At 41.2% G+C, this 27,940-nt stretch overlaps 1 protein-coding gene across 7 annotated transcripts in view; it reads right to left on the bottom strand.

The window, feature by feature from the left end:
• LOC126854692 (protein tramtrack, beta isoform-like) overlaps positions 1 to 27,940 on the bottom strand; it is a 42,748-nt gene that overhangs the window by 12,672 nt on the left and 2,136 nt on the right. Inside the window, exons 1-5 of one of the 7 annotated variants that reach the window (XM_050601662.1) lie at positions 24,072 to 24,336; positions 22,205 to 22,508; positions 10,212 to 10,644; positions 9,183 to 9,930; positions 9,049 to 9,108 (exon numbers count right to left, since the gene is read on the bottom strand). In XM_050601662.1, coding sequence (XP_050457619.1) covers positions 9,049 to 9,108; positions 9,183 to 9,930; positions 10,212 to 10,430 — 1,027 coding nt within the window. In that variant the 5' untranslated portion in view covers positions 10,431 to 10,644; positions 22,205 to 22,508; positions 24,072 to 24,336. The other 6 variants (XM_050601667.1, XM_050601663.1, XM_050601665.1 and 3 more) reach the window with 6 other exon arrangements.

Here is a 27,940-nt window from a genome sequence, read left to right as displayed (position 1 = left end):
TTGCTGCCTCTGCGCCTAACTATTTAATATTATATAGAACTCTCTATTTGCCTAAAACATACGCTCGAATCGTGACGCGATCTTATTGAACCCTATGAATTAAATGCAGAACAAATGCTCTCGATAAATTTCGACAATTGCTCTTCGATATAGATAGTAAAAGAAAAAACATATTTCTTCGAAATCGAAGAAATCTATATTCTCTAACATCGTAACGTGTAAATATTCTCTCATTTGAAATCAGTATTCTAATTCTTAAATAGAACTGCTCGAATTTTAATCAAATATCGCTCTATTTGAAACAATTTTATATTATTTTTTTGGAAAATGCTTTTAAAGCTTTGCCAAAAAAAAAAAAAGAGCGAAAGCACTTATTCCGGGGAGATCATGAAGCCCATTCTCGCTCACGCAACGATTCGGCCCTTATGATTGTAAATTTTGTTATTCTTGCAAAGCTAGAAAAACCTCTTGAATAACGAACGAACAACACTGGTCGATCGCGCGGGATGGGACCCCACGCCGCGCATTAAAGTAACAACGAAGATCTCTGTTACTTGTAATAACTGATTAATAGTAGCAGTAATAATAATAGTTATAGTTATTATGTAGCCTCTAGTCGTCTAATGTCTATGCCCAACTAGTGAAAAATTTGTATATAAATCGTCTCGCCCTTTTCTCCACGGAAGAGGGAGGGCATTCGACGGAGTGTAAAGTGCAAAATATAGTAAGCTACGATCTTGTATTTTTAGTGCTCTCTCTCGCGACTAAGCCTCTACCGCCATCACCGTATCACCTGCACGGTCTGTTTCGGCTGATGAAGTCACTCGCGGCACGAATGAAAATTTCCATATTTTTACACATATTAATAAAATTAGCAGTACTTTTCTCTAACTACCATATATATTATCGCGTCTTTGAAAATTCTCTTCTAAAATTGTCAAGATGATAAAATCGTACAGAGTAAAATCATATATGAACAAATCTATAACTTTTTTTACTCGTTGTTAAAAATTTATATTTGTAAAAATCTAAAATGTCGTGTAATATAAAAATTATATTATTCATTGTCGATTAATCAAGATTCGAGGCTTGATAATTTGGCGAATTTTAGATATAAAATAAACTAAGGATAAAATTAATAGAAAAAGATAAAAAATGACTTGAAGCTACTATTGCACTCGAAATAAGATGCATAAAAACTATAAAAATGAAAATATTCTAATAACTTTGATTAAAACTTGAAGAATGCTAAAGGAATATATATATACATATATATGCATGCTAAATAAATAAATATAAAATATAACAATTTTTTTACAGATATTACAATAAATTCTGTGTTTTTACATTAAAATAAATTCATTATAAAAGTATCATAAAAATTCGTAATATAATAAAAAAAATTTCCAGAAATTATAGTTACAAAATCGAATTGAAATTGTAATTTGGATAGATCTCCACAATTTGTTGTTTTTTCTAATTCTTATATCATATCTTCTAGACTATTTTGAAATGTTTTCCATTTCTTCCAATTACGATATATTATTACATTGATTTTTCAAGCTACCTAAAAGATTATATGAATGATGTACAACCTTTCTCAAATCATTACACGATTCACCAAATTCTTTCCGCGAATGTTCGTGCAGGAGTGAAATCAACCGAACAAGCCGGACGGTTCGACATGGCGGCGGCGTTGTTAAGTTATTACTAAGGTGCCTTCAGTCTATCCAATGTCAGTACTATCTTGTATTTGGTGTCGTTAAAACCGTCCCTTTCTGCAATCTTTCACGAGATTGCAACACTTCCCCTACCTTTCATTTCTCTCCCTCGCTTTTTTCACACATCTCCGCTTCCCTAAAAAATGTTTTTGCAACATTCTCTTTGCGACTCAAACGGCTCAACAACAACATGGCGAACGGTCATCGATACATATATATATATTGCATTTGCTCAGTCTACGTAGTTCCCTTATTACTTACACTGCGTGTGCGCGCGCATGTTTCGCCCTTATTCGTTTTCCGTTTCATCTTTCAAGTCTTTTACGAGTTCAATCGAGAGAGTTTCTCTCTCAATATAATTCTACAACAAATATTTAACAATCTATTATATATAATTGGTGTATTGTTCCCAAAATTCTCACTTTACATGTACAAGTTTATTTATTGCTATATATCATGATAGTGTAATCGTCTCATCCTTCTTGTTTGGGAGATAACATCGAGGTACATTAAGTACTTCTAGATCTCTCAATAAAAACAAAGTGTTTAAAACTATATTTTACTAACAACGCGCAAAAATTTTTGTTTGTAAAAAATACAAGTAAAGTTTGCAAACTTGTAAACTGAACTTTTTCGATGAAACGCGCGCGCGCACTTCTCATAGAAATGTACCGCCGAGCTGCATCACAGCTGGCATGTTTGATCTCTCTCTCTCTCTCTCTCTCTCTCTCTCTCTCTCTCTCTCTTCTCTGTAACGTATATAATCAGACGATAATAAATATACTTTTTCTATCTCTCTCTTTCTGTCTCTGCGTTGATTTGGATTCACACGGCGCCTCCCCCTTCTTTTTGCTTTGTTTTTACAAGTGAACTCATACGTTATATGACGTATTGAAACGAGCGCATCGCATAGATTTATATAAATTTTTCATTTAATTTACGATAGTACAAAGCCTCTTCTGTCCCCCATTTTTACAGTCGCCTCGCTTTTTCTACTCAAAGCGAGCGCGATAATAAAGCTCATTCGTTTCGTAACTTTAATGCCCGTTGTTTGTTATGCACGCACGTTTCATTCTTTTGGAGTTTCCGACGCTGCTAGAGGTACGATTGGAATTCTTCGAAAAAAAGATAGACGTTGCGTGACGCGACATGCTGAATCGTGCGCATTATGGATCTTCGAAGGCACGGAGATTGATAAAAACAATTAGAATACTGGAACCAGAATTAGGACTAGAAGCAGAAATAAAATTCAGGACAAGTATGCATTGTACACGAACAATAGAAGTTATCTTAAATATCTTTTGTTTAAAATGTACCAAAAATATCGTTAAAAAAACATCAACCAATAATTTACCAATAAACCTTATCAATTTAAGTATTCATAAAAATTACTTTGTAATTGCTCGAATTTGTTATATTAGACTTGGTCAGACCCGCGCCTTGTATTCGCAGACGTTACGCAATGTCAGTGTAATCCAAAAGAAAAGCTCTATCAACTCTGTTCAAACTGTTTGAGCGATAACATTAAATCTGTTTCCAAAACGATTCAATTTGGAAATAGAAAAGCGTATATATATTTGATATTTATAAATGATATCCAAATCGATATCTCCAAAGCATATATTTGATATCAAGATATCGAGTTGATCTCTCTCATATGATATGCACGTCATATAACATTAAAAACGGTAAAACATATTTTATAAAATATGTTTCACCATAAACTCGAGATAATTAACGCTCAAAAAGTTCATGCATCGGAAAAACTCTCGAAAAACGCCCGCGCAAAAATCGAAAAGAAACATGTGTGCTGCGGCGATGACGTTCGTAATTAAAATTTTGCATATCCATCTCCGAATATTCCCCCTAACCATTCCGTTGTAGCCATCTCATAAGATCGGTCATTTGCCTATATTTGTCTATCGCTTACACATATCTATCTACTATCTTCCTCTCTTTTCATTCGCGAGAGCGCATTGACATTGTTCGAGGCACTTCGTCCGGCGCTTTCCTCGCATTTTCCTTGAACTCTTCTACCTCCTCCTCCCTCATTTTACTTTCCTTTAATTTCTCTTTTTGGCAAGCACATCAGACCCCGCGAATCTGTGCCTTGATGTCCTCCCACAAATGAAGCCGGTTTTTATAATTTTTCTTGTGGTATTATAATCTATAACACTGTAGAATCTTCACTAAGATTCGCATTAATCACTGGGTATATGAAAGTTCTCCTTTTGATAATATAAAGAACCTTGATGTATCATAAAATTTATCCCAATATCGCAAAATATCAATTTTGCCTGGATTATCGCGCGAGACTCAGGAAAGGAAGGAGGAGGCAGAACGAGAGAACGTCCAATCGACAGCAGTGGTCTACCGCGGTTGACCCATGCTGCTGTTGCCACCGTTGCTACTATTGAGACTCATGTGCGGCTTAAGACTATGTATGATTTTCACGTGGGCGACCATATTGTCTTTTCTGGTGAATTCTTTGCAGCAGACCGGACAGGCATAGTATTTGACGTTAGGCTTGTGCGAGGTGACGTAGTGCCGACAGAAGTTGCTGATGTGTGTGTATGTGCGGTGACATACGGTGCAGCGATAAACGTCGCCCTCTTTCACGCAAAAGTCCCGCACCGAGCCCTCCGTGCGTTCATTCTCAACCTTAAACGAGCCTTCAAAGTCGCTCTGACTGATTTCCGCCTCACCGGCCATCACACTGAATATGGCACTGCTTATGCTGTCCTTCGTCTTTGTCTCCATTTCGGTGTCCGAGTGTTGCTGCTGTTGATCGTCAGCCATTGACATCGCCACGGCGGTCGACGCGGCCTTACCTTGCAGCGTCGACGTGCTGAACTCCTTGCGAAAGCATCGCTCAAAGTTGATGCGGATATGAGACGGCGGCTCGCCGCTATCACCACCGCTCGACGTCTCTTCTAATTCTGAAACGAAGAAATCTCGATCCTTTAAATCGCTCTATATACTCGCGCCCGTAATATATATATCGTGCAAGCATTTGGATGTGCAGTAGGAATTCGTTTATCAGAAAACCAAATTCTTGTTAAATATAAGCTTTCAAAAAAATGGCAGTGCTAAATAATATTCCAAATATATTTGGTGTGTTATTCGTCTTTTAATTAGTATTTTAGATCCTTGATATCAAAAATCTTCTCGTCGCTAATCAAATCCTTAACTTTTTAATTAAATTTATTAAAAAAAATGTAGACTATACTCTTTATCCAAGCCATCTCACAAATAAGTAAAAGTATTGTTGCACGAGTTTCCGCTGCGCAAACTCTTCCGCGATATTCTGATAAACGAAGTTTTATCGCACATCGTGACTATGTATCTCTGTGTTTGTATATACTGTATTGACACAACGTATTTCTATATTTGTGGGGGGAAGCAAGAGGAAGGGTAGAGCCAGCAAAAAAGAGTCACCGTACTTGAATCTCGACTGTCTCAGTCAACTTCTGTCCCGCGTTAAAGAATAACTTTACTACGCTGTGACACGCCCTCTCCATGTCGTCCCCACCCCCGCTCGTCTATTCCCCTTTAGATTCTTTCACTTTCACACATTTTATCCCTCTCTTTCTTTCTCTCTCTCTCTCTCTCTCTCTCTCTCTCTCTTTCTCTCTTGCCAAGTTGCAAAACTGAATTCTCAGCACATCAAGTTTTTCTCTCTTTCTCCCAAAGTTCTGGCGCTCCATCTTTTCACACACGGATGTTCTTCCTATCTTCTTCTCTTGTATATCCATCAGTCATACGTACACCCGCACTCCTCATTTACACATTTCACACACACTTACATTCTTACAAACATACATACGTACAAACCTCTAGAAAATCATATACGGGGTTGTCGTGCGAGACTGTACTTCCGTTCAATCGTAGAAAAAAAAATAAAATAAAAACGTTATTACAGTTCGAATAGACATGGTTTTCTAGACGAGTCAAGCAATCAAAGTGAAAGATATTGTCTACTGAGAAGCGCTTGATCAATTCTGATACAACGCAAAACTATCGATTATTTAGACGTTCGACAAAGGCAATCGCGATTAAGCAAATTATATAAGCTCAAGAGTCTAAAAAAGCTTTACAAAAGTTAAAACTCTTAATTTATATAGAATATAAAATTTGTTGAAGCATTTTTCATTTATGGAATCTATGAGATTGATAGGAAGAACTATACCTCTTTGGACAACCCGTATATGATCAAGAAGTGATGTCCGCGCTTCATCCAGACCGAATTCGGTTCAACCGAGCGCACCAACATTTGCGCGCTGCCGGCCGCTAAAGGTCAGGTAGATCGGTCAGTCGTTGAGTATCCATCATCTGCGAGAAGAGCAGATCATCGAGATCAGAGGGACGGCTCACGGAAAAACGGTGCTGCCAACACCGTAATTTTCATTCGGGGTTATTTTCGCCGCCAGCAGGTTGTTCCACGTTTGCTCAAATATCGCCAGAAATCCAAAACCCTCGCCAGCCCATCTCATATCTCGCCGCCGTGGTGTCAGCCAACGTCCCCATCCTTCATATCCAGCTTTTTTCTCACCACTCCGCTTTCCAAAGGCGGTTCCGATCCTTTTTCAGGGTCCGAATCTCAATTTGACTGGGCTTTGGGAGGCTCAATTCGGCGCTGAAGAATCTTTGAGCAGTGGAGGCGCGGCATCACCAGGGGTTCCCTCGGCTGCAGCGCAGGCTGAGATAAAGGGATCAGTGATTGAAGGTGGGCTCAGATGAAGTCATCCGGCTCGCGCCGCCGAGACGAAAGCGAATCACGAGATCCGCCGAAACGAGATCATCTCCGACGACATTTCTCTCTTCGAAGCCATCCTTTCCCAGCCTGCCGTCATCGTCGTGAGTTTTAAAGCAATGCGTATTTCTCTCATCTTCAGGTTTTGGGTTTTGTCGCTCTTCCATCAAACATCAATTTTATTCCATTGCGCGCCGGTCAGTCGCGCCAGGTCCGTGCGATGGTCAGAAGGGCGTCGCGTGAACAATGAAAGAACAAGAGACAGGAGAACGATAAACCATTTTAGTCGTCTGTTCCATTGGTAAAATCGTTTGCGATATTATCGCTTATCACCAAATGGCGAATAAAATAAGGTTTTATGTTATCCTGCTGGGCGAACAGGCTTATCGCCAGCGGATTAAAGATCAGAATCAGATCTTTCTTGCTGGCTCCGCCCCTCTCTTGCTTTCTTGAACGAGGCTGCCTATTTTCATGCCGGAAAAGAGAGTAATACAGAAAAAAAAAAAAGTACATTTTAAGATATTAAGCTGATATATAAATCAAAGGTAAATTCCATTGAGATTAAAAGTCGGAATTGAAGGGATAACTGCAACCATGGTTTCATGGAGAAACAACAAATTATTGGCCAATTCAACAAAACCTGTAAATTAGTCGCAAAGAAGGCGGAGAAAGTAAGAATATTGGTTAATACTTCCAAAAGAGGAGAAAGGGAGGAGAAGGAAGAAAAAAAAAGAGGACAGGAACGAGGCGCTGCGCATTGGCCGAGAATTACGTATGGGTTAATACGTATATATGTATTTAGAGATATATATATATATATGTATATATCTTTCTCTATTATATACGTCTTTGACGAGAACAACCGGCGGCAAGTGCAATGGGTTTCAAAGATTAATTAATTTCAAAGAAACGTTCGGGGGTACAGAAGGGAGTTTTTTTTACGTTTTTTTCTTTCCTCCAGGGTATCATGATATATTCCGAAACACACGAGCTCTCTTTAACGAGACAACTGATCTCTCGTAGACTCTCTCTTTCTCCCCCTTTCTATATGTGTGTGTCTTCATTTATTTCTACTGTATCTTCTGTATCTCGATTTTTTTCCTCGCAATTGGAATATCATTCCACGCGCGTATCAATATACATATTCCACGTGCGACTATTATTTGACATGCTGTTCATTTATAGTTAAAAAAAAAATTATTTTACTGTTGTTTTTTCCTGAAAGATGCAAGCTTCTTGGGACGCAGAATTTTTTCTCGCGTCAAAATTGTTTTCTTTTTATCTGTTTGTTTCTTGTGTGCGTTTCGTTTCAAAAATGATCAAGTTCGCGAAAAAATTTCAAAGCGCAAAATTACGATTTTAGAAAATAATCGCGTGCGCGATTCGACATTTATATCATCACGAGTCCTGGTCAACTCCTAAAAAAAAAAGAGCGCGCTTGCTGAAGAGCGACAATGAGCCGCGGCAAGGCAGCTCGAGAGAAGTCTGAAAAGTCAAATTCATTAGCACATAAAGGATAAAACATCGTCCACGTGGATGATAAAAGTTGGATTCGCGCTAGTTAGTTAGCGTCGTTGCGACGCGAGTCTCGAATTTTGTATAATTAAAGTTATCGATTAGCCTCGCGGGTTGGGCTTTTAAAATTCTGAAATTCTCAGACGTCGTCGATCGACCTCGACGAATCGTGCGAGAGAGCCGTAAGAGTCGTTCTCACGTAGAGAGTCTACAGCGTCGTCCATAATGCTACGCAAGGTTCGCTTGCTTGCTTGCTCCTCGGGGCTTCACAAGAGACGAATAAGCATTCGGACGTCACAAAAGCGAGTTCTTTCCCGTCTTTCGGGTTCGCACGCAGAAGAATGCTATAACACGCAACAATTATAAATTTAGCATTTTACTCTTAATTTTATAATTATTAATATTTAAAAAATTACCATAATTCATAAAGTAGTCACTAATTATATAATCAGCCTGTTAGATCTAATATCAAAGAAAAAATATACATTGTCGAGATAATTTAACATTCTTCTCCGCGCTCGCGCGTTATGGGAATCACAATTCACACCATGCTAAGACATATTTGGTAGGATATCGCGATTAAACGCGCGATTTCATTCCGCGCTATTATTGCAAGATTTTGCAAATCTATTTCGCGAAACATTAAGTGGTCTTTTTAAAATACGACTTAATCTTTGGGCGCTTGTTGCATTCTGTGCTACACTTGCGACTTACCTTGTGTAATTTTCGCGAGTGCATTCTCAAAATCAACGATTATAATCACAAGAATAAAACTAAAAATATTTGCAACTACAAATCTAAAGAAGTTAATCTCTATAATATTTATCATAAAAACTGTATTATTAATTATGATATCGATTGAGTACAAAAATTGCATAACCGATCATTTAATTAATTACAATTTCCAAACGTGGTTTTTGTTTAAAAGATATTGTACGACAATATATGAAACGCTCGTTCACGAAAATTGTAAGGGCTTAAACCGCTGTTTTGCATTCCATATTATCAGGGAGTATTAGCAATGCAACGCTTCTATATTGAAGTCAAGTACGCTCTTACCTTGCTTGAAACCTTCACTTCCTTGTCTACTGTGCGGCCGCGCGAATGTTTCATCCGAGGCTAGAATCAATAATGATGAATCAGTTTACGGTTTTTATTTGATCTCATATCACGTATTTCGTTTCGCCTCTTACCTTGCGCCGAGGTGCTGGGTGTCGGTTCTGGTTCCCGTTTAACCCGCGTGACCGGCGGCTCTGGTGTGTCGGTGCCATTCTCCGTAGGCTCGTCTCTTCTCGCCGACGACGATCCTGAGGAGGCTGTACCAGCGGCGGAATTATTAGCACCCGCCGCGGAATTGCCACCAACGCTGTTGGCGGTGTTGTTGCCACTCCTGATGTTACTGTTGCCGCTAACCTCGCTCTGAAAATCCAGCCCCATCTTCATTTCCATCATTTCGGGTGAACCTTGTACTAAATCGGCGCTCGAACAGGATTGTAAGTCTTGGCCGCCGATTTCACCAATCGGCGTGTCCGATGAACCGCTCAACTTCCTAGGTCTACCGCGTTTTCTCTTGGGCGCCGTAAGCGCAGAGCCGAGTAACGGATGGCTGGACATATGATGGAACCTCTTTTGCGCGACATGGTGATGATGCTGGCCGATTTGGTTGATCCGATGGAGATTAGGCGGCGGCGGCGCCACCGTGTTCTGACCGCCACCCAATAGCGAGGATGTGATACTTGGTAGATCGCATTTGTCCTCGTTCACTTCGGTCAGGCCTTTTATCCTTAGGGATTCGGCGACTCGTAGAAAGGCGGTCAGTCGGTCTTGATCGACGCTTACCTCGCCGCGGTACATAAAGTCCAAAAGGCTGCGCATGTCCACATACGGAACATCCTTGAGAATGACTATCGGGTGCTTATCGGGATGGCCAACAAACAAGGCCTGAAAATAACAATATTTATTATATCAGTTTAACATATTAATTTTTTTTTTCAAAAAAAAAAAAAAAAAAAAAAAAAAAAGAATTATAAAAGTAAGTAATAATAGTTTTGCATTAGTCTTTCTAAAAAAAAAAAAAATGCCAATATTAATATAAATAAAATCAATTATAATTTATTGAAGATACTGACTCTTCATCACAAAATTATAAATAATTGGTGGTAATTTCTCGCTATTTAAGTTAATCTCAAAAAAAGATAATCATAGAAAAAGATGAAGTTTACCTGAAAATAAGGGCTACATGCCGACAGCACCATCTTATGCGCTCTGAGTAATTGGCCCTCAACGGCCAGCGTGACATCGACGAACGACTCGTCGTGTAACAGCTGGTCGAAGACGGAAAGCAGATTGCTCTGGTGATTGTTCCAGCGCAAACAGAACCTCTGCGACGCCATCGCTTCGCTTCTCAGATCCGCCAGGTTGCCGTTGATGTCCGCTAACATGGGGGGACCTGGCTGTTCGTCGCCGTATTGTCGCCGTTGCCACTGCTGCCGCCACTTCGTCCTCGTTTCTTCTTTTGCTTCTCCACGGCGCCACCACCTTCTACGATGACGAAGCCACTCGCTCTTGCTCGTGCTGCTGCTCCTTCTACTACTCGTCCTCGTGCTGCTCTGCTCTTCATCGGCCAAGAATTATCGTGTCCGTCTTACTCGTGACCTGCAACAGAATTATAGTGATGATTAGTACCGTGAAGCAGTGTATCTTCTCTCTCTTAATCTCTAATTTTCTTCCATCTTAACCTTTCTTCCATTATAACTCGATCAGAACTTCATTTCGTCAATTAAACACAAGCATTTCCCACACAAACATATTTATGTATCACATGTTTAATATAATTATTTCCTAATATTAAGCGTTAAGAAATTATTTTTATAATGTATTTTCAAAATATTTTGCATTAAGTTTTTTTTTTTAATATAAAGGCCTTTAAGCAGGTATAAGCATCAAAAATTATAAAGACGACTAACTAACAAAGAAAGAATGAGAATGCGATGAAGAATAGACATGGGTGTACGACCCTAGAGAATGTAGACAGAGAGCGAATAGACGATTCATTCGGTTCGTGTGTACCTTTTATGCAATTCTCTTTTTTCACTCCTTCCAATCATAATAAGCCATTACGTACGTGATATTTTACGTCTACGAAGAAAAACAAGTCATCAAAAAATGCTTAAAATAAAATATCCATTTTCATTATTAAAATTTTATTTGCAGTTTTTGCTTTTAATGATATCTTTTTTTTACTGACACATTTAATTAATATTATGGGCAATACAATAATTATATACGATATTTTAAGTGATATTTTCGTAATATTGTAATATAAGAAGATTAAAATAACGATCAAAAGAGGACAGGTCTCTCGGTCTCTCTTCTCGAATCGTCGCCATGGAGGAAAGAGGTCGTCGGGTCGGCCAAGGGAATCAATAGCATTTTCTACGCATTCGGATCGATACCGGGACCCGCTTTCGCGCGCAAATCACGCCACATATAAACGATTGCATGTGCGAGGTGCCAAAGATAAAACGGCGAATCCTAATCCGTGAATAAAGCGCTCTCAAAACAAAAGAAAGAAAAATTTGATCTAATAAAGATTTAGTTATACGATTTGACGATAAATTAAAAATCAATTTAATTCAGAGAATATAATTCAGAGATAAAATAATTCTAAAAATGGATTATTACGGAATTTAAAAAATTTGCAATAATGATATTATTTTGTTCGAATCGTACTCGAATCGTCCATCTGTATCGCGCACACGCACCGTTGCACGTGGCATATGGATGCAGGATGATTGCGCGACCTTGCGGGACCTTGTCGGTGACCAGAGCGCGAATGTACGTACGGTTTTCACGATGAATGGCAGCCGACACCATGGCGAGGCGAGGAGGTAAAGGCGGTGCTCGAGAGAGAAAGAGAGAAAGGGAGAGAAGAAGAAGGAGTAAGAGGGAAGAAGGAGAAGTCGACCTTTAACGGTCGTGATCGACGACTCCATCGAGAATATTGAATTATATTATAACATTCGGGAGGATCAATTAGCCCGCGAAAGCGGAAAATGCCCGCGGCGAGATCGTATTACACCATCAAGTGCGTAACAAGACGATCGCATCGCAACGCACCAAGATATTCGCGATACTTCGATATATTGAATTAATCATTTCTGTAGGCAATATCTCTTAGGATCTTAATATATCTTAGGAGTCCTGCTCTTGATTATCAAAATATTAATCTTTTTTCTTTGTTCGCGATGATTTTAATAAAACCTCTCTCACGTGTAATAATATTATCGCAAAAATTAATTGATCGGCGTCAGCGTTTAACAAATAAATTTCAACAAGGTATATAATAAAAGAATAAATAAATGCATTATTCCCTTATTACATAGCTGGCTGAATTTTATTTATTAATCGCTCATGCGATAAATTGATTTTCGCGTTATCCGAAATCTGATTTTGTGAGCGAAAAACAGCGACAGAAATAAACTCCATGAGAAGCGCCAATCAATAATATAAGCCTCACAAAATTAACACAAATAAATTCTATGTCACAAGCTCTCGTATTCTTGTAATCAGAAGTTCAGATTAAATATTTTTTAGAATTCCCTCTTTAATAAATCTCACATTATCGCGCATTTCAAAAGAGCATCGATACTATTACGGAGTATTAAGTTTCAAAAATATTGGCATTGCCTGTGATATCATTGAAATATATTTAACACTAAAAAAAAATTCGATTTTAATATCCATCCATACTTTATATTTTATTTCAAAAATTTTCACGATAAACACGCGCGCGCGAAGACTAGTTTTAATCGTCTCTTTATTCAATGTGACCGCTACTATAAGAGTATTGATGTCTTGATTTTCGCCAGAAGGAGAAGAAACCTGATGTGAGGAGGACTACTCGCTGGCAGACATAAATGAAGACCATGACAGTGTACACAACTGTGTTCTCCGAAATGCAGCGCACACAGATAAAAAACCGGCATCGCCGAATGTCGGAGGCTCTCTCGTTTTCGTATTTACTTAGTCGTTCCGATACTCACGCGATGATGAGCGCGGCCTTTTCCTCCTTTTTTTCATCAAATACACGCGCGCGCATATATGTGTGTGTGTGTAGGAAAACTCCAAGATATATGGATTCAACAATGGCAAGATTGTTAAAAAAATTTTAATTATTTTATCAAATAAAATAAATAAATGTGATAATGGCATCATTTATACAGTCATAGTTATCTATAATTTATTATTTTTGTAATTTAAATTGAAACCAAAATAACGTGCATATTTCGATAGGATTGATAATATTATTTTTCACGATTATCCTCTTGGCACGTTACGAATATAAAAATTTTCAGGAAAATATTTCTTTAGTTCGCGTGTTGAAATGACGTAAATAAAAGTCGCGCCATAATTGCTGCCCACATGAATATGCAAATACGACATAATCTTGCCTCATGGTCGCTGTTCGATTAATCCATTTTCCGCGAGCTCGATCGAATGACAAAAAAAAAAAGAAAAAAAGATTGTTATTTCTTCAAATTAATGTGATTATGCTATCTCATTCGTAAGTGTGAAAATAACTATTGAAATGTTTTTCCGTTTCACAACAGCGAGATTTCCTGTTGACATTGTGCATTCATTTACATAACATGTTGAAACGGGCTGTTTCTCGCTTCCCAATATTGGTTATACATAAATCTCTAGACGAGATGTACGCCTTTGCACGCTCATCCTACGAGTCATCGCACGCACGCCTACACGCGTGTGCGTGCATGACGAACCTCGCACGTTTACGCTAGATCAGCGATTCTCACCCAATGCGGCAAGAGTGTGGCAAAATATTTCAGCCATAATAATACATCCCTCTTTAAATCTGTATAAACATGGCTGCTAAAAAATTATCGCGTAGTAACAGCTGCTAGCTGCAAGAAATATTACGTAACTGTCAAGTTTTAAAATTCGCGATGCTACGTGCATAATACAAGCACATACATATATATATGTAATTATTTCATAATAAAAAAAAAAATATTTAAAAATTCAACGATAACCAATCAATTGGATGAAAGAGTTGGACGCGCTTTCCGATTTGTTATTGTAAGCATGACGAGATATCGATAATCGCGCCAATCCTGCGACGAACGGACGCTGCATTCTCGCGAGCACAAGTCGCTCTCATGGCCACGCGTTGCGTAATCAACGCGACGGAGTAGTCACGCCGTGCGAGGTACAAAACGAACAACACAAGCCCAAGCGAGCACGCATTCGCTAGCTCGCGCGGCGCGAATACCGCTGCGCGCTTTCGGAGACTATAGTCCGCGGATTCTCGACTCTCGGCCGGCCTCGACCAGGCTCGGTTGTCTCCGCGACACGCGTTTAACTGTCTTTATTCTTCGTCTTCGTCTCCGTCCCTGTCTCTGTCTCGCGCCTACGTTCTTCTTCTCCTTCCGCGTACTTCGCGAGGATATCGCGCGTTTCCGCAAAGACGGACCGACGAGTGACTTTCAGCTCATCGCGACATGACAAAATTATTCGCGTCTCTTAATTTCTCTCTCCGCCTTTTTCTTTCTGTATTTTAATTATTCTGACATAATAAATATTTTAAATTAAAATACGGTGTGTTATTAATCTCGATATATTTTCCTTCCCCACTACTATACCTACACAAAAGATTTTTATCGTTTATTTTTTATAAGATATAATTGCATAAAGTTTTATAATATTGTGTATATATAATACGTGCTATCACCACACACACACACACACACACATACACAATCGTGTGTTCTTCGAAATATATCGGTGTCTTAATAAAAAAAACGTTTTGCGTCTCTCTCTCTATTCCCCAATTCGTTCTTCGTTTCTAGGCTACTTTTGCTGCGCGCGAAAAGACGAGAGAGATACGGATCGATTAGAGAAACATTCCGCTGAATCAGCGCTCAAGGATGTCCGGTCGGCGAAATCGCACTCGCTGCCGGGATTCCGTCACGGTGCAACACACGCCTCTTATTTCTCTTTTCGTTCTCCCATCTCCTTCCCTCTCTTCACTTCTGTTATCCTATCGTACATGCGAGGAGGAAGACGAGCGCCGCGAATATTACCGCGATTGCGACATCCGCGCGATTCCTCGAGTCCGCGATTTACGTGACTCGCAACCGCGATAATCGCCTTCGCTCGCGTTACTTGATGACAAGGTGGGGTAGGGCGGGGGGGAGAGTCGCGAGACGAGCAGACGCGACGATAGAGGATAGGAGAGGACAGGAGAGGAGAGAAGATCGAGCGGCGAGGACGCGCATCCGGAGACAATACACACACACATACACACAATCGTCCTAGAATGGGGGTTGCTGCATCGATCGACCGTATTTCGACAGCGAAATCGAAGCCGAATTCAACGAAGCGCGGCGTCGATGGCGAGAAAAAAAAAAGACAAAAAGAAAGAGATGTAGGACGAAGAAGATTCAAACGCAAAATGACCTCTCTTTCCAAATTCACTCGCTTGCACATATTTATATCCGTCACAGAATACGAATACGAAACAATGCTATGCGAAACGTTCCTTTTTTGTAAAGCAATTTAATAAAAAATCAAAATGCGACGGAGTATACATTCCGTTGCAAGTTGGCGTAAAGTCTTTCGGTATTACCTTCCGATCTCACGCGACTACAATAATCGGGGCAAGGAAAAACCAAGGGCGTCGTCAGCGGCGCGATTATACATCGTTAATTAGCAGTTATACGATAGCTCTTGATCGACGCGATGATTCTTTAAATCGCGTAATTTCTTTGCAAATTCTGTCATCGCTAATCGACAAGTTACTCTTTCTCTTACGATCCAATATATCTTTAAAGTTTGCTTCTAATATTACATACGCATTGCATAACATTGCATCTAACATTATGTATCATTATACATATGAATATAATTTATCATTATGTGATTAATGACATTTTAATCATCATCGTTAATCAAAAGTCGTGTCACGATCGCTTCTCTCCATCTCTCCTGTGGGACTGCGATAATAATAATTCGAAGGGGAGAAGAAAGGGGAGAGGGGAGAAGAGGGGCGAATGCTCTCGGATATCTGTTCCTAGTCACATCTCCACCCACTGGGGGAGTGCCAGGATGTGCTTGGAACGATGGCTCGTACACATTCTTGAACGCACACACGCCAGCAAGTGTCACGTGTACGCATACGAGGTGTCCGCGCAAATTCCTCGACAGATGTTGAATCAACTTTACGCGTTAAAAAAACATTCTACAGTACAAACGATGTAAAAAAAAATCGATCAAAATTTAATTTTTTTTTCTCGCTCTATAAGCTTAATGGAATAATGAATATAGTTTCGATAGTTTCGAGTAATACTTATAAGAACGTTAAACGTTGAAAAGTTACGAGGAAATATTCTTTATCTTTGTTGGCGAAAATGATGGCGCGTGAATGATGATGATGATGATGATGATGATGTTTGCGGCGACGAAATATCGCTTCGGATACGCCACCGTGCTATATACGTGACGGGACTTGGGGCGGACGGGGTTTCCCGGTACACCCTGTATATCTGGCGTGTGTATGTGTGGAAGTGCGTCAGTCAGCACAGGCAGGTACTGCTCATTCCGTTAGCCGCGGCGTGCCACCAGGTACGGCGGAGTTAACGGAGAATTTCGCGGCGCGAGGGGAGCCGCGGGCCCTGTCGGCCGAGCACAGCCGTGTCCCACATTTTCGAAGCTACGCTGTTCACGAAAGAGAAGCAGCGTGGCATTCCCGATTCGCACGCTCGCCTCCGCCCGGGATTAACCCGAGATTAACTCTCTAGTCTGAGAATGCTCACTCCGATATCCGTGTATCCAAAGTATTTCCATTAGACAGTGCTAACTATATCCGTCATTAGAATATGAAAGCCAAGTGTCGTATAGTAGCAAATATTAAATATAAAAAATTTATTAAATATAAAAAGAATATCGGAAACCCGTTATATATATTAATAATTCGCATTTATCATTAATTTACGTTTGTAAATAGCAATATTTAATAAAATATTGTTAATTATATTTAGCTTTCGTGTGTGTGCGGGTACGTATGCATATATCGCATATAAAAAATTGCCCGATATTCCAAAATGAAAGATTCATATATCGCTGATTTAAGAATCCCTCCTCGAGTCGCCCTCTCATGTGCGGTCGTTGCCGAGCGGCCATCTTTGTGGCTCCGCATCCCGCTCTCTCCGCCGAGCCTCCGGCAGTCCTACATCTCCCAGCCCTCTCGCCCTCTCGCCACCCTCCCGTCGACGGCGATGACGACGCTCGACCTCGCCGCGCGCATTGGCGCCAACCCCGCAAAATTTTTTTTCAATGCCGCGAAAACTTTGCAGACTCCTGCAAGGGCGTACGATGATATCGGTTATCAACATATTTCGGCATATTCACGTGATACGTGATACTTTCAACTTGGCACTATTTTTAACGTTGAAATTATATAACGACGCTAAATGATAATGTCGGAATTTCGTTCAAGAGGGGGAGGGGGGGGGGGAATTAATTGAAACGCTATTGTGGGAAAAATAGAGGACTTTTACGAGTTTTCCTCGCGCCGATTGCGACGTCGTCGTGCATGACGCTCGACCTCAATGAATGCGTCAAGGGGAGGGAAAAAAAGGATCGCAAGAAATGCGGGCGATCCGCGAAAGGATGTCGCGATTCCGGTGACTGAATGTTGTACGAGGACGGGGCACGGCGACTGAACAAAAAAAAATAAAAGAACACTCGGGGACGAAGGTTTCGACAAGGGGCGGTTGAGTTGGGGTGGGCAACGGTGCATGGATCGAATCGTTTTATGGGAACGAAAAGTTGCGTAGAAAATTGGTAAAACGTAATGTGGGAGCCTTAATTTTATGGAAATAGAATCCGTTGACGCCAGCAAATTAGTCATTAAGTCTATAAATCCTCATCGAACCATGAATATCTTCCTGTGTGTGTGTGTGTGTATGTGTGAGAATAAAATTCTTACTATATTTTCTATAAATTTAGAAATATATTTCCAGGAAATATTTCAAAATTATTTTTTTATTAAAAAATACAAAAATATATTGAAACTATCTTGATTTTTTCAAAAAATTAGTATATTTTTTTAAAATTATATGTAAAAATATTCTATAAAAATTATTATTGTATATTATATATTCTCTCTTTGTCTCTATCTTCCATTTTTTCCAAATAAAATTATAAGTGAGAATAAAAGAAGAAAAAGAAAAAAAAAAGAAAAAAAAAGAAAAATATTCTGAAAATATTTCAAGAAAATTCTCTGAAAAATGAAAAATTATCGGAACCGGATTTTCCTTTTCACTCATGAATATCCGTCCTGTCAGGAATGGCCTATCCTTTGCCATTTCGGTTTCTACGAAAAGCTTTAAAAATTGTCGTGGTTAATCGCATTTTGCCAGATTAGAATAGTAAGAGAATTCTGACCATTGTATAAGAATGTTCTCTGACTGAATTGGCGATGTCCCCCCTTTTCTCTTTCCCCGGTTGGCTTATTATCTGAATCCGACCCTGTACAACTAGGCACAGCAGGTGTAAGTAGGGCGCGACGATGCGACATCCATTTGAAGCTTATAGTCTCGCACGATGTTGCGAGAACAAGTGTACGCGTACACAAATGCAAGTAGGGTTGCAAAGTCCTTTTCTCTATGTGTAAATGCAAGGACAAAGAGAATCGGCTCGAAAGAGCGGTCCCCACGAATAAATTTTTGTGTCTCCCTACAACTTCTCTTCATCCATCGCATTTATTGAGAGAGAGGGGAGCATTGTTGGGGACAATCAACATCCCTCTGAACATTACAATTACAGAATAATGTACCACGAGCAGCAATTGCAACGCTTGGAAGGCCACGTCCAGGAATGAAATGATATCATTTGAAAAATCGATCGGCTAATTGAATCAAGGATCTAGACGGACGACGAGAAATTCTGTCTATATGTAAAGATTTGAAACAATTACGTCAATCATGCAAATAAACTGCTTTTTGACATAAAAATTTAAACTGGATTCATTGTTAAAATTAAATAATTTACAAATGAATTTCTTCAATGTAATTTTTGTGAAACAAGTATTAATCATCATATCAATCGTTGTGAAAATATGCCTCTATGGAAAATATTCATCGCCCGGAGGAAAATGAAATTGAAGATAACTTAGACATTGTTTACAACTTTCTATTCTAATCATTTCTGATGACTTCAATATGCAGCCATAAATTTTTAAAAGTTTTTACAAATTGGAAATTTCGAAGAAATAATTCGAAAGCGTGAGAAACTCGCCGCAAAGTAAATAAAAATAAGCAAAAAATTTTGTAGAACAAAATTTACTCGTTTTACAAAAAAATGTAAAGCATACATATATATCTATAGGATTATTTTCAACAATTGTTAATATATTGTAGATATATTGTATATTATATATATATATATATATATTGAAAAAGAATTTCACACTTTTATCTCTCTGATTAAGTATTCAAACTAGATTTATGACAAGTGTTTAATTATAAAAAAAATTCCGATAAAGGACAGTAATCTAAGATATTTTTTCCATAATTTTGCTTACGGTACACGATCGTACATATCGTTTATTTATTTTATCTTCTTAAAAATCAAACTTTTAACGAATTGATGAGTCAACTAAATCCCGATATTCTCGTAATAAATGTATTCTGACGAGCACACAGAAATAAAATCGACACAGGAATACAATTGTGTCGTAACCGTTATACGAACATATTTTTTAAACCGTTTCTATTCATGCGTTTGCTTGCAAGAAGAAAAAGCTATAAAAAAAATTCCATTCCGAAACACTATAGCGATTGTAGAAACATGATTCGAAAAAAATGATGTCTGACGACATTCTTTTTTTTTGTAAAAAAACAAACATTATATTTGGATTGAATCGAAAAATTATGAATAAAATAAAATATGAATAACTTGAAGCACCCCAAGTTTGCATGATATATGATAAATTAATTTTAAGATAAAAGTATGGTAATAAATAATAGGACGGATATTAATATGATTCAAGGACTGAATATACATTAATTAACGAAAGGAAATTGTAGAAAGATGTGTAATACAAGCCGTGATTTCACAATTCATCGTGGAAGAACAGGAAAAAGGAAACCCCCGTCGGGCGAGCGAACTCTTTATAGTCGTGATACACGGAAACCCTTTTTCTCGGTTCAGAGAACACCCCCCAGTTGTCTCATTTCTATTCCGAACCCTGCACTACTCAAAACGCCGATGCAATGATCAGATATATATATAATAAGTACTTAAAATTCAAAATTACGAAATTTTTGTCTATTTAAAAAATCAAATGTCAAAATTACGTGTGATAAAAAGCTTGGTAGAAAATTTCTAAGATTTTAATTAAATTGGAAATGATTCAGGAATAATTATAAGATTCTAGGAAATAGCAAGGAGAAAGAAAAATGAATCAACAGGAAGCTCGAATCCCCGCGATAAACCAAAGATTAAAAGATCGTCGTACTCGATGCGTGACGAATATTAACCCTCTACGCTATTTATTTACGCCCTCCCTTCGTCTGTGACCACCATCATCATCATCATCGTCGTCGCCACTATAATTGGCGCCGCTTCAACCCCTCGCGGGTACCGCGATAAAATCGTCACGCTACTCTTAATCATGAGAAGAGAGAGAGAGAGAGAGAGAGAGAGAGAGATAGAGATAGCCCGCAGGAAGTCGCATGTAAATTCTCATCGGGACGCACGTGGGTACGGTCGATGTGTCGACGCTTCGTTGGGTGCACGCACTTGTCGCCCGCGTGCATCACCGCAGCCCTCGCCCCATGTTCTCCCTCCCTTCCCCCTACCCTCGAGTTCTCTTTGCCCCGATACTTTTCGAATCTAATACATCTTTTATAAATTCGAGGCACATTAAAATCCTTGAATAATAAGAATGCAAAGTTATATCGAAAGGATATCTCATGACCCTTTTCTGTCATTTTTCTCTTTAATTATGAAAGTATTAATAAGAGAAACAAGTTCCAAGATAATAAGATACTCTTGAGGTAAAAAAATAATAAAATAGATTTGAATTTACAATAATAATAATAAAAATAATAATAAAAATTTATTTAAATTTTTCACAAATATGTATAGCAAAATGGAGCCTATTATCATTTTATTCCTCCACATAATCTCTCGACAGATCCATGCATTGCGTCCTAGCATGACGAATAACGTAATAAGCACGTAATATCGCGTTAACAAAAAGTGTATCTTATTTTTGCAACTTTTCTGGTATATTAAACGAAGAGATGTGCATAAAAAAAACCTTGCGGAAAAAAATTAGTTTAATTTTCACGAGAGAAAAAAAGAAAATAATTTATTATTAATATTATTATATTAATAAAAATTTTATTAATAATAATTCTTAATAAAAAGTTAATTGTATATGTAAATGTTGCAAATATTCCATGCATTCCGTGTATGTATTAATCACGTGGTCGTAATCTATGTGACATAATAAAATATTGAATTTGTAAATTTTTTTGTCCCCGATATTATCTCTACACTTTGACATAAAAAATTCCATATATACTGTATCCATTACTGGAGAAGTTAATGACGGAAGCGATATTTACGTAACTATATACGGGGTGTCACATTATCGGCACTCCTCTCACAGAAGAGGCGTGGCGATAGTTCCGTAACAACTCATGTACAATAAACACTCGAAATGTCGCGTAAAGACCCTTGGGGTTGTATTGTGAAACATAGAGCCAAGTCCAATCTGTACTCGAGAGTGTCTAATCTTCAAGATAACACGAATCCCCGTAATGTGATAACATTGACTAGAATGGAATAACCATGTATTTATCATCGTAAAATTTCGGTTTTAAGATTGCAACAGTTTATTAGGGCGCTATTTGTGTATGTATTTTACTTTAAAAAAAAAAAAAAAAATGTACACATCAAAGAAGAAAAGAAAATAAAACAAACATTTCTAAAATAAAGAAAAAAAATTCAAATAATAGTCTCGCACCACTAATTCATACATATTTTTCACACGTTTCTTTCTTTCGCATAATTAGAGGACCTAATGTAATTTTTCCCTTCTTCTCCAACGGTGTTAAAAAAATCGCGACACATCTCTGACGCATTCGCACGCACGGACACATACAAAACGCAGAGAACTCACCCACACACCGGCAGCACCCCGCCGTGACTCACGAACACGTCGTGCATCCACACGCTCTCGCTCCTGCTCGGGGCGGCGCACAGGTTGCACAATCGTCGTTAATCGTTATCACCACAAAGTTGCGTCGCTCGACTTAATTACCCCGCGCGACGAGGCACCAACACATCCGTTGGCTCGTGCCCCTCTCTTTGACGACGACGAGGAGGAAAATTCACAGCGCCGAGTGAAACACGTGCTTCGTAAATTGTACCGTCGAGAATTGCCCGATTCACCTGTTATGGCGACGAGAGCATTAGGGCGCGAACTAGAACGAGAGATATCCACGAACGATGATCGTCGAGAATTCTCGTTAAATGATGTAGTGTGTGATGATACGCGTGTTTGTTCGCGAGGAAAGAAAACGGAACGGAACGGAACGGAACGAGAGGCGAAGAGCGGAGCACACGCGCGTGCACGCACGCGGTTTCAATGAGCGAGACTGACTGCGAGGGGGAGGATGCTCGGCGGACGGACGGATGGACGAATGGATAGTCGAACGGAGTCGAAGACGAACGAACTGTTCCGAACGGACTGAACTAAAGTCGGCCTCGACACCCTGGGGCGTATCGGCGCCTATGGGTAGCGCCGTAGTCGACCGCGAGGGAGATGAGAGGGGATGACGAAAGGGATAGAGAGGTACGGAGGAGGAAATGGGGTGGGAGGAGGGGGAGAAGGGAAGAGGGAGAGGGATTTACGCAACCCTCTCCCGAGCGAAAATCCACGTCGAGAAACACGCCGTCCGTCGATGCGCCGATAAGCCACGTAGAACCCTCGGTCCGCGCTCTCCGTCTCTTTCCCTCTTACCGCGCAAAAAGGAAGAGGGAGAAGGAGGAAGGAGAGAGAGAGAGAGAGAGATAGAACGCGAGTTCTCTTTCTGTATCGCAGTTTTGCTTCGTGGAAAAGAAACTACCACGAAACTAACCTCTTCCGTTCTGCCCCGCCGACTCGCCGCTGCTAACCCTTCGACGCAGCCACGTAGAAGCGCGCGCGACACATGCATACACATACATACATAAACACACAGAAGCACGCATCGTCATGTATGCGCCCGCGACACTCGCAGGGCTGAACAGCGTACGAACGTAACATGCACCCAGACGAAGAAAATGAAGAATCGAGACGATGGGTACAAGGGTCGAACTATAGAGACGAGAGAGAGGGCGAAGGAGAGAAGCGAACGAGAGGAGGGAGGGAGGGAGGGAGGGCGCGCAGAGATAGATACGTGTCGCGCGCGAGGGAGGAAATGAGAAAAAGATTGTCTAGCCCCGTTGACGATATCGATTCGCGAGGGTGGCTCGAGATGGCAACGACCCTATTATTGTAATGTCCCGATTCGTGTTTATTTCGCGAGCGCTGCCACCGTCGCGAGATTCGCGTGGCCTTATCGACACCACCCGCGCCCGGCCGACGACACTCGAACACACCACGGTTTACGGTTCGTCCTCTCTTCGTCAAGAGCAAGATACGATACGACAGTAATGAAAACGACGAAAACGATACTCGTCGAAGCTAAATACACACCGCCTGGTAGCGAGACACAGACACACATCACTCGCACTTACCTCGACATCCTCGCGACTCGACGACGACGACGGCGACACAAGGTGATGGAAAAAAAAATGGGAGGTAGATATCAGTTTTCGCGGTGCGCGAAAGGACGTGCAACTTTGTCCGTGCGCAGCACTAGGACGCCATGTCAGCAAGTCGAGGCGCGGACGGACTCTCGGGGCAGATACATGCGCGCGGACGACTACTACACGTACACGTCGCGCGCTACGCACACTTGAATCGGGTGGCGTGAGCGAAAGCGAGATAGAAACGTACGCACACTACGTCGTTGACCAACCCGCGCCGGGGAATTTCTGCTGCGCCACCGAACGGTCGTCACGGAACCTCGCCTACGCCCGCCTAGCAGCCCAGCCACGGACGTGTCTTCCACTCGTAGTACCCTTCACCGTCGTCGTTCCACACCGCACTGCACCGCACCGCACCGCACCGTACCGCACCGTAACGCAACGTAACGCGACGCAACAACAGCGAGCGCGACGCACACCCGCCCGAACGAACGCTCGCTCACTCGCCTCGCTCGCGCGCCCTCGTTCAACCGAACGAACCACCGAGCCGACAACGGCCGAGCTAAACCGAATCCAATCCGAAGTCGGCCGCGCTCGGCAACCTACCGCGAGAGCGCAAACTTCTACCACCACCGCCACCTAGAGACGAGACGCGACGCACCACGGCTCCCCCACTATACCCTCTCGCGTTCTCTACCCTGAACGAGCTGTCTCGCTCGCTCCCCCACCCCCGCACCCTACGCAGCGCGCTGCCGCTTCCCCCGGCACCCTGTCGCGCTAGTGCTATCACGCTCATGGTCTCTCTCTTTCTACTCTTTCTCTCTTCCGCGCTCGCACGCGATGACGTGGTCTCTCCGTCCTACTTGTATGTGAAAATCCCCTTGTCCCTCACCCTTTACCCTTCCCATATGTTGCGCCTACCTCGCGTTAGCCCTTATGAAGAACAGACGATTCACTCTCTCTCTCCTTCTTATTCCTAGTATCGTTTTTTTTTTTGCGAGTCGCGCGAGCTACATTTTGCCTCTATCTTGCTTCCCCTCGATTCTCACCCTCGGTCGCTCTCGAGAAAGGGCACTTGCTTTCGTCCCTTTGTTCTCACGCTCTCAGAGTTGAGCGCTCTTTGCCTGCCTCGCGACGCCTTTGGCTTTCTTTCCAAATGCACCCTCGTCCTTCCGCCTTCACGAATTGCATTCTCGGTTCTCGTTGACGACATATATCTCATCAGATATGCACGAAGAGAGCTAGTCATGCGCGAATATCAATCGTCGTTATTGAAATTTTTTCATAGCGTCTTAAATTTATTAATGCTACCCTTTGACCTTGAAATCGATTTAAACTCGAGATGATTCCAAGAAACTGTCTTTTTCGTCGCGAAAGTGTTGACCATTTTGGGGGGATATGAGGCGAGGGTCAAGGCGGAGGATGAGAGAAGCAGAGACCAAAGTCCTTTCTCAAGAGAAACACGGGGTGGGGATGGATCGACCTCGAATATCGCAGGGATGCACGTGGAGAGGGATGCGACGAGGTGATACCCCCGCCACCTCTTTCCCCGCGAGACAGGAAATTCGCAAGCGTGGACGGGCGAGGGAAGGAAGAGAGAGAGAGAGAGAGAGAGAGAAGGTGGTAGTGTCGTCGCGGGTTAGTAAGCGAGAGCGCGATTCGCGCGCCTGCGCATTTTTTTCCGCCAGGAGGCAGCGGACAGGGGGAGACGAACGCAAATCGCCGCCGCCAAGACCAAGTCGCTTTACAACCAAACTTGAAGTTGTTCGCCAACCTACCCGACCACTGTTGCGTGTCTGATAATCTCTGCCTAGCACAAGTTGCCCATTGGTAATTTCGATACTCCTTATTCGAGTCTCACGTTGGCAGCGAAGACGGCACTCTGCCAAAAACACCCGAATAGTAGTCGTTCCTCGTCCCACGTCCCACCAGCGGAACTGCTACGCTGGCAATGAGACACGTTTACCCCGACACGCGTGCCTCGCGTCGCAAACGCACTGCCATCGCCGCGACTTTGTGTCGCGCGCCTTCTCTTTCCTCCGTTGCGCCCCTCTCACCCCCTTCAGCGCGTTTAACAAAATGGTTACGCCGTTTCACGCGGTTCTCGCCATATATATATATATATATACAAGCACAGGGGAAGAGGGCTGCTAAGAGAATGCGCTATAACGTGACATATCTATTTACATGTGCGTATATATACATATATGTTATATCTTTTACAGCATGCGAGGGATGTTCGCATATGAGTTAGTCAATATGCGGGGCGCGATACCATAGTAAAATCTCCACAGGGCTTTTCGGTCGACTGATAAAAAGATATCGAGACTAGTGGCCTTGTCGCGATGAACGAGAGAGGCGTATAGTCGGGCAAAAAAGTGCCTGGAAGGAGAAGCTTCGGAGAGAGACTCTTGGGACAGAAACAGCGACGGCGGCGGCGGCGGCGATGGTGGTGACGGACGGGAACGTCGTTGGCATGGAGGGGGCGAGGACGACGATGGTAGTAGTCGGGGGGTAAAGGGGTAGACGGACATGTAGACGATGTGGGTCGGGGTGAAGGGGTCTCACCATCGCCTCTACTGCTGCCGCCGTCACCGCCGTTTGACTCCTCCGACTGCTGTTGCTGATTGTCTAGTGTCCTTGGCTCCGCTCTAGCAAAACTCTAGCTAGTTCTAACTCGGAGCGTGCGCGCTCTCTCTGAGAAACTCGACTGGTTCTCCTACTCTCCATTGCGCCTACGGCCAGGGCTGTATCGCTCGGGGCTGCTTTGCCCCTTCTTCCTCTTTTCCATCATCTTATTCCTTCATAGAATCCAGCTGTTTCTCTGTTGCGATAAAGACTTGCTTACTCTATAAATTCAACCATTGTTGAAGGTTAATGAGAGTTAATGTTTATGATATATATCAGAATTTATTTTTTCTTTTTCTTATTGTGATATATGTAATACTTTTCTTCTTATATTAAAAATTTTATAATATGTAAGCAAAAGTACGCATATATATAAAATAGAAAATATTTAATAATCAAAGTATTTTTATATATACATATTTTATAAGAGAAATGTACGTGCCTAGTTTTGCAAATATCTATCGGCAATGTCCAGTATTACGCATGCCTGTCTAGAATCGGAATCCTGGCTGTGATGCGTCTGGAAAGCTTAGAAACTTCGACGAGAGAAGGGATACTTAGATTAGGCGAGCATAAAGGGGGAGAGGGGAGAGAAGTGGTAGCAATGGCGTCACCGCTTGCGCGCGCGAAGGAGTCAGAAGAGGAGGAGGAGGAAGAGGAGGGAGAGGGCTGTCTTCGCGTTAACCGCGGGGTGGAGGACTGTGTCGGAGCGGCGGGAGGACAGAGGGACCAAGAAGTACTACACGTGTCGCTGTAGCGCGGGGTGTTGACCCCAAATAGCTTTTTTAACGTGACGTAATCGCGAAAGGGTTGAGAAACGGCCGTGGCGACGGCCGACGCGACTTCGCCTCGAACTCGGGAGAAAGAGAGAGAGAGAGAGGAGAGAGCCAAGCCCTCTCCCGTCTTACCAGGCCTTACCTTGCTCCTTGCCTTCCAGCGCGGCTACCCGTTATATATGCGCACCATAACGATCCTTTCGTACTTCAAAACTTGCGTCTTCGCGATGACTGGCATTTGAAAAGTACGGCTGATACTCTGAAAGAAAATTTATACTAAATTCGTCATATTTATGAAACGTAATAAATGTGCATAAAAAACATGTACTTTTAATTTTCTGTACAAGTTCTCTATACCCTCGCTGAGAATATCGGGATTTTTGTGTCGAGATCATTGACCCTCGAATCTTAAGGCAATTTGAAATCACTTTTATTAAAATAAATAGTATAGACAAGACTTCGCGATAACATCTATAAAGATAATATCAATCTAACAGAATATGTACACATACATCACTATAAGAGAGGAAAGATATAAATAAAAATGTCTTATACTTCAAGAAAGCAAAGCAAATAACATAGATTTCTTGTCAGCGCAATATGGAAAGGAAAACATAATACTATTTCATTAAAAAAAATTAAACGCGTATAAAAATCAAATAGCGAATACAAAGATAGTTAAATCGTGCTTCCACAAATTATTTATCAGCGTTTATATT

The sequence above is a fragment of the Cataglyphis hispanica genome, chromosome 14 (genome assembly GCF_021464435.1).
Source record: "Cataglyphis hispanica isolate Lineage 1 chromosome 14, ULB_Chis1_1.0, whole genome shotgun sequence".
In the NCBI taxonomy this organism is placed as follows: Eukaryota; Metazoa; Arthropoda; class Insecta; order Hymenoptera; family Formicidae; genus Cataglyphis; species Cataglyphis hispanica.
The sequence above is the reverse complement of the archived record's forward strand: the minus strand, read 5'-3'. Positions and strand labels throughout refer to the sequence as shown.